General features: G+C 45.1%; 1 protein-coding gene across 1 annotated transcript; it reads right to left on the minus strand.

Annotated features, from left to right (window-relative positions):
* Positions 1 to 434: 434 nt before the first annotated feature.
* Positions 435 to 8,023, minus strand: klf6a (Kruppel-like factor 6a). The gene is made up of 4 exons (XM_037757033.1): positions 7,627 to 8,023; positions 5,385 to 5,964; positions 4,475 to 4,598; positions 435 to 3,041 (listed from the first exon to the last, which is right to left on the minus strand). The coding sequence occupies exons 1-4, from the start codon at positions 7,726 to 7,728 to the stop codon at positions 2,990 to 2,992; spliced, it is 858 nt and encodes a 285-aa protein (XP_037612961.1). The 5' UTR covers positions 7,729 to 8,023; the 3' UTR covers positions 435 to 2,989.
* Between the last annotated feature and the right edge of the window lie 399 nt (positions 8,024 to 8,422).

The raw sequence follows: 8,422 nt of genomic DNA on the forward strand, positions 1-8,422 counted from the left end.
GATCTGGTCACCCAAGCCTAGTTTAACCGTTTGATTGGAGTTTGTGAGTGATTGACAGCTGCCTCCGCTGAATGAACAGCCAATAGGAACGCTCTCTCTCTGTGAAATCATCTGTGATTGGCCAAACTCTCCCGTCACGGGCTAGATTTTTTTTAAAGCCTGAAAACAGAGCCATGAGGAGGTGTAGAAGTCTACTTATCTCTCAGAACACTTGAATTACAATATGCTGAAAGGTTATTATGCAATATTTGCCCAATGATGCTAAAAAATATTCTGCCTACTGCCGCTTTAATCTGTCCATACTACTGCAGGGTATAATGCAGCTGAAAAGCAGCCATTCATCCTCAGCAAACCTCCCACGGGCAAAAAAAAAATGACAATAACGAAGCATAACTGAGGAGAATCAACAAATGAGACAAAGGAAGCAAGCCAAAGTCAGATAAGAATTTCTTATTATTCCAATAAAAAATACATTCATACAGAAATATAACAATTTTGCAAAACAATTTCAAATAAAAATTTCATAAAGCATAAACATAACAATTTTACAAAAGTTTTTTTTTTCTTTTTGTACAAAGATTCAGTTGAGAACAAAGAGCTGTGTGTGTGTGTGTGTGTGTGTGTGTGTGTGTGACAGAAGAAGTTGGGGTAGTGGGATGAAGGCGATGATAAAAAGATGCGAGCAAACATTGGGGCTTAATCAAGGCTCAATTACCTCTAGAACAGTATTGGCTGCCGCTTTCACAGAATGGATGTTGCTTTCCTCTCCTTTGCCCACAAAAGGCACTGCCAGCACTACCCCCAATCTATCGCAGCAAGCACTTTCAAGTTTGTACTCATCCCGTGTCTTTCACCCGCTGATCTGAAATCCATAAGTCGTAGCGCGCCGCGGCGCAACGTGCTGCAACATTGGATTCCTACGGCGAGGTCGCTGATCTGGAGTGGGTGGCACGGATCGTGATCGAGTCCCCCCTCCAACTCCAATACCAATCAAACACAGATACACCTTTAAAAGGGAGATGCTGTCACGGGCTTGGTCAAACTTCCACGTGCAACGCTTGATCTTTATCTCATCCCCCCCGCTCCCCTCCTGTGGTTTTCATAACAGTGTTGCAGCTTGGCTAAAACAACGCTCCCCAGACAGGTCAATAACCAACCTACACAGTCAGCAGTCTGTGACAGATTCCATGCCAACAAAGCCTTTAGCAATTCATTACTGAGAGGCAGTACAAGGCGAGGCCTGTCCGACTGCAGCCTGTTAATTACAATAAATCTTTAGCTGTTTCTTGAGTCCCACTTGCAGGGGACGGAGGGACAGGAGGGAGGGGGGGGGGACGATGGCGTTGGCAAAGAGGGATGCAGCGATAAGAAGCAGCACTGTATGAACTACACATTTTTGTTGACCTATAGTCTGGTTGTTTTTGTACCTTAGAGCTGTGTGTGATGACTCGAGTACATACTACACAGTAGTTAACGTCTTTAATAAATGAATTTAAGTGCTCTAAACATACAGCATTTGTCTTATTTACATGTTCGGATCTGACTCTGAAGACGACTGTGAAAAAGGTGCTTTTTCTGAACATTTTAAAACAAACAATTAACCGACAGAATAGATGCGGACTTGTCACTAAACACAAACATGTGTAATTGAGCCTTGATCGAGCTTGTCAAATCACCCATACGACAAATGTGACTTCCCCCCCTGGGAGCTAAACCACCGCTACCGCCGGGCCGAGCCACTTGCATAAGGCACCATTAAGGTCAACAGTGCATTATTAGATAGAAAAAGAAAGTACAAAAAATCAAAAAATTACTCCTCAAGGCATAGGATGAATGAGTAAAGCAGTGGTGAGATCTCCAGCCGGATGAAAAACCAGAATGAAACGGATGAAAATTGAAAAAAAGAGGGAAATCATCAAGGCTTTATGTACAATATTGTAACATTTAACCCCTCCGCACTTTAGCTGCACTTTTATTGAAACTATCTGCAGTCCTGATTACAGTGGAAACGTGAAATGAACAAACCCTAGAACCATGCAACACCTGTCTATGATACTGAAGTTATAGTATAGTTGTGTTATACCTCTAAGCACACAGCTTATACAATTGGACTACAAATGAGCTTTGTAGCTTGTAATAAAAAAATAATAAACCAGGCTACATAACACATTGCACATTTAGTAGCTGCACCAAAAAACACCAAAAAAGCTCCTGTCATACAGTGACCAAGGGGGGGAGTTTTGGTCCCTGGGGTCGCTGACCTAAGTCAAACCCAAGGCCTCAAAAGCTTCGAGAACCCCCCCCTCGAGTCTGGGTGCCAGACAGACAGGCAGGAACCTCCATCCTGCCCCGTCCTCACGCTGCCACCGGGGAAACACAAATGGAATGTTTCCCCCCAGAAACCCATTCAGTCCACAGCAACGTTGGTACCAGCCCCGCACCATCCATCAATCCGTCTCTTCTCCCCAAAACAAACTCTTCTTGTCTCTTCCCAGGGGGCCGGTGAGCCAACCTCAGACATTCACAGTGCACACATGCTTACCTCAGACAGTTTTTGTAAAGTACCAGTGTATCTGCTGTCCGGGAGGTGTCCCCCCAAAACATCATGCACCATACATACACATCATTCACTCTTTCTTTTTTTTTTTTTTTGTCTTTTTTCGTGTGTGTGTGTGTGTTGTAAGTCCTTCTCAAAATCAAAAATGATCTTCTTTTCCCTAACATCCATGATTTTGTCCTTTTTCGTTGCAACAGACAACCTTCAGAGCGCCTTTCTCCAAAGAGAGGTCCCGGAGGCACTGGGTTTCAGTATGGTGCAAAACGGCATGCTTTGGCTGGAACACACTCCCGCCACTCTGCTCTGGGACAGTTCAACCGAGAGACTGGTCGGGAGACGGCGTTTTGTTTTTTTTCTTCTCTCTCTCTTTCTCTCTCTCTTTTAAAAACTTTCCCCCTTCGCTGCGTTGCTTGGTTGGAGCTTCGCCCTGCTCTAGACGTGCCTCTTCATGTGAAGAGCCAGATGGTCGGACCTGGAGAAACATCTGGGGACGGAAGGAGAGGGGAGAAGGAAGTCAATAACTATGCAAAGACGGCAGGGCCGGCTTAAGGCTTAGGCCAAATGAAGGCGGTCGCCTAGAGCGCCACCTTCTGGGGGGCACTGGTCACCCTCCAAGAATATATAATAATGTTTAAAAAAATGCTGATAGGTGCCCTTCCTCATTTTCTGCATTGACGTAACAAATGAACAAATAAATAAATAAATACATAAACACTTTTCATCTACCCAGCCGCACTTATTTGTTAATAAAAGTGTAAATTGTAATTAGGGCCTTCAAAGTTAACGTGATAACGCGTTAATGCTAATTCGTTTTAACGCCACTAATTTCTTTAACGCATTAATGCCATCAATATTTCTGAGGTTGTAGCAGCTCAGTTTTAAAGCTAGAGTGAAGATACTGGTATCATACGGATCTAGCAATCCTAAAGAATCCATTGGTACCAACCATGTCATACTAGCTTGTCACAAAGGAGGTTAAATAACGCTCCAAACGTGCTAAATATTTGGCAAGGAAAAACTGACATGGCCATTTTCAAAGGGGTCCCTTGACCTCTGACCTTCAGATATGTGAATGAAAATGGGTTCTACGGGTACCCACGAGTCTCCCCTTTACAGACATGCCCACTTTATGATAATCACATGCAGTTTGGGGCAAGTCATAGTCAAGACTGTTTGGCTTGAGTTTGCCATGTTATCATTTGAGCATATTTTTTTATGCTAAATGCAGTACCTGTGAGGGTTTCTGGACAATATTTGTCATATATATATGTATTATTAAAAATCCATTAACAACACAAAACAATATATATACATATATATACATATATATATATATATATATATATTATATATATATATATATATATATATATATATATATATATATATATATATATACATACACACACATTTGCATAAAGCAACATATTTGCCCACTCCCATGTTGATAAGAGTATTAAATACTTGACAAATTTCCCTTTAAGGTACATTTTGAAACTTAAAGGGCACCAAAATGGCTAGAGCCGGCCCTGAAAGACAGACTGCTGGTGGATCAGACATGTTTTGTGGAATGAATGATTTTGTCCGAAGCTTTGTGCCAGTGATTTTAATTTCAATGCTTCAAAAGATACAAATCTGAGAGTGATTTGAGCAACAGAGCACATGTGTTGTAATGTCACATGTGGTAATAATGGAACCTACTGAGAGGACGCTGATTAACCCCAGAATGACCTCCTCTACTGGATGTTTGAGGCAGATACTGACATCTAACTCTACTTTTAGCAACCAGAATAAAACCCAGTGTTTTCCATCTTTAAAGACGTGCATCATTATCAGGATGATGCAAGAAAAGTAGATCCCATCATGAATGACCGCTTCAGCTCCGTTTGAAAGGGGACGATCGACGGCGTGGCTTACCTGTCACAGTGACTGCATTTAAATGGCTTTGCCCCGGTGTGCTTCCTGAAGTGTCTGGTCAGCTCGTCGCTTCGTGCAAAACGCCACTCGCAGCCCTCCCATGAACACCTGTAAGGTTTCTCACCTGCAGGGCAAAAAACAAAGGAGGCGATTATTAATTAAACTAAAAAATAAAAGGAATGTTGTCCTGCTCAGGCTGGTCGGCTCTGCATTGCTGTTGTCATTCAAATGCATTCAGATCAATCAGCCCCGGGGGGGGGGGGGGGGGGGGGGGGGGGGGGGGGGCAGGCCGGATGACATAAGAGCTGACACTCGAGGCCCAGATTCCACTGAACCTGTTTTTTTTTTTGCAACATGCTTAGAACGTTGCCAAATATGTGAAATATATAAAAATTGGAAAAAGCCACACGTGCAATTTCACACTGCTAATCAAAAACGAAGAAGCGCTCAAATGACCATTCAGAGCCAACTCTGCGCCCCCTGGCTCCCCGCCCATTCGCCCCTTTCCCATGGTGAAACTCAATCTGTTTTCAAGTCCTTTTATCTCCCATGTGCAACCCCTCCCCCCTGCTCCCTCCCTCCCTCTCCCTCTCTCTCGCTCGCTCACTCACTCACTCACTCACTGGCTCAGTCAGTCACATTCCAGATAGATTAGGTCACAGTTTAGGTATCCAGCCATGCAGAGCTAATACTCACAGCGCTCCAGCTGAGGACACCACGCAATGTGGACCTTTAATTACATTACACAATGGATGGACGACGCCATTAAGGTGGAAGACTGAATTAAAAGCACTTCCACCATTCACTCAATAAAACTTATTTTTAATCTATGAATGCTTTTGCTTGAGAACATCAGAGAAAGACCCTCACGTCCTGATATAGGCAGGTCCGATAGGTGCTCGACACTCACCTGTATGAGTGCGCTGGTGTGCTTTTAGGTGGGAGCTCTTCGTGTAAACCTTGCGACACCCGTTGAATTGACACCTGTGTACCCGCCTCCTGCCGTCCGGAGACGCGTCCCCAGACGTGAGTCCCGTCTTGTCCGTGCCCTTCGCCACCCCGCCGCTCCTGATTTTGACCGGCAAGTGCAGCTCGGCGTGCGCGGCCACCCATCCGTTGGCGACACCGCCGGGCTCCGAGCTGGCCTCCGGAGAGGACGGGGGAGTGCTTATGACGGAGGGGCTAAAAGGTCCAGAGCCAACCAAGACGGAGCCCAGGGGGTTGGAGGTAAAGCTGTGCGTTGGCGAGAGCTCCTCGGAACTGTCCGAAGCTTCGCTGCTGGCGTCGGAATTCACACTGTTGGTGTCCAAGATTTGGCTGTCCTGATTGTCCTCGTCGTGGGCTGCCGGGGGCAGCGTCGGGTCGGACTTGGCCTTGTCGCCGCAGGCCAGCATCAACTTGCTCCAGAGGTCCTCCTGGCTGTCGAACTTGAGTTCGGATGTGGAGACGTAAGGCTCGCTCTGTAGGTAGCGCTCCAGCTCCAGGCATGTCTGGTCCAACGAGAAGACACAGTCAGTATAAATACATGAATCACAACAGCAGCCCTGAAGAAAGGAGGAGGTTCATTCACACCATGCAGCAACATGCTTCAGTGTGGGGGAATCCTTTTAAATCATGCATGTGTGCACATACCCCCAAAATGGCTTGTGTGGTGTGATATTTGTTAAGTGCTTAAGGCAGGAAGCATTAACCAGGAAATTGTAGCTATTACAGCACTTATAGTTGCAACATAGTTGTATTGATCAGATCTAAACATTACAGCTGTGACGAATCAATCGATTGAAGGAGAATTAGCAATAATGCCCAATCTTAGCTGGTTCCTGCTTCTCAAATACAATGATCTGCTGCTTGTTTGCATCACATACGATGGTAAAGGAGATATTCATGCACATCATCTTGGGCTTAAATGATTAATCGAGAAAATAATCAGCAGATTAATTGATAAAAGTTCGAACAAATCCATCTGCATTGGTCCCTCACTTGACCGAGCCTCATCTCAAACATCCCAACATGTACCAGCCACCTCAGCCCCATGTGATTTACTTGATCTATCTATCACCCCTCTGAACTCTCCTGCACCTGAACGCAGCACAACACTAAAACGTGCATTGTCATTTCAGCACTTCAATGACTCACTGAGTCCTTTTAAGGAAGCCGCCTCTACTCCCTCCACCACCACCAACAACCATTCAGCTGCTTTACTCATGCAAACCTCTGACATGCAATCACATCCTTCCTCAGTGTCAGCCACTCTCGAGCCATACCAGCCGAAAAAAAAGAATCAGACAGATACACAGCTTCCAACAGACTTTCAGAGGGGCCATTTAAGTTGAAAAGCCAGGGCCATTCATTAGGAGGTGGAGGTGCTCAGAGACAGCATGTTGGACTAGACTAGGCACATGGAGAGAATAAATATCTCCTCCAGGCTTCTGCAGCCCTTACACAATAATATTTTCCAGCTGTGTGCTTGGTGCCTACTCATGCAAGCAGGAATTGGGCATGGCTGACATTTGATAGTGTCATGTTGTGGAGCCCATTCAAGTCCAAGGAGGGTGAAAAATTGATGTTTTTAAGGGAAATTATGGAGTAGAAAAAAAAATAGTTATGGGGCTGAAATCACATTTTAAAGTTCATAATGTAGATTGACAAAACTGACTGAATCATCTGATAAAAAAAGTAAAAAAAAACAACATTTCCTCTTGATCTACAGAGCTGATCCTGAGCCAACATCTGATTTTGAATGAACTGCTGACTGATTTGAAATTCTACTTCCTCCTCTCTATAGAGGCTGCACTGAAACCAGCCTGCTGAAAAAAACAGAAGTCAAAATATAGCAGGGGCAGTAAACGCACCACCAGCAGCATGCTGCTGCTGGAGTTCCTCTGTCTGTCTGTCCTCCTCATTCATGTTGCTGCAGCACAGCCTCTCTCCAGCTGTCAGACTGACACACTGATCCACTTCAGCCTGACAGACACAAACTTCACAACCAAACTGAGACCATGAACCAGCACCATCGGGCTCCATCTAAAAACACCTGGGTGGTTGTAAACACCTGTGTTTACAACCATTATAGTAACTTGTTACTAAACAACTAACCCCTCAGTTCCGCTTTGCAACAAACATTTGAAACAAACATAGTATCTGATATTCACCTGCTGCCAGTACTCCTCCAGTGACGGTAAGGCGGAGAAATAGCCCGTGTCGTGAACTATCTGAAGTTCTTGAAAGATGCTGCACATTGGTAGAACATCCATCTTTTCCACAGCTTTTCTTTCTTTTTAAAAAAGCCTAGTAAAGCTGCAAGTTAAATGTGTTTGTCAGGTAGAAAAAAAACAACCAGGAATATAAGAGCGGTCCTCTCCTGCGACACAAGCCGAGAAGAAGCGCTTGTTCTCGGCAGCCGGTCGTCCGTCAGTCCCCCGCTACTTCTTCCTCTCGCGTTGCGTTCAAGGTGTTTTGCAAACACTGCACCGGACTGGCTGACTGGATGACTGGATGTTGAACAACTGCGCTCTGCAAAACTTCCCTATTCAAACCTCGACACCCTCCTCCTCCCTCTTCCTCGCGGCGTGGATTACGCCTGCATGGGGTTTCAGCCAATCAGCGACGAGCAGCGTAAGGGCTTGCAAATGATCTCACAGCCAGCCAATCACAGCCGGCCTCTGACTTAATTTGGTTCCTTCTGCGTTTTAATTGGCTCGTTTAACTCGGAGCGTCTCGCCGCTGATTGGCTGGTTATTTATAGGCATGTATATAACCGGCTGATGTGCTCTCTCTCTCTCTCACTCACTCTCTGTGGGTTCTTGTACCACGACGTGTTTCACCACAGACAGCGCATGTGAGCTGAAACAGTTTTTATTCCTCTTCAGTGGAAAACAGCACAGTCTCTCTCTCTATGTGTGTGTGTGTGTGTGTTGTCACAAAGTAGCACTTGCAACACTGCTGTTT

Source organism: Sebastes umbrosus, chromosome 21, assembly GCF_015220745.1.
Source record: "Sebastes umbrosus isolate fSebUmb1 chromosome 21, fSebUmb1.pri, whole genome shotgun sequence".
Classification (NCBI taxonomy): Eukaryota; Metazoa; Chordata; class Actinopteri; order Perciformes; family Sebastidae; genus Sebastes; species Sebastes umbrosus.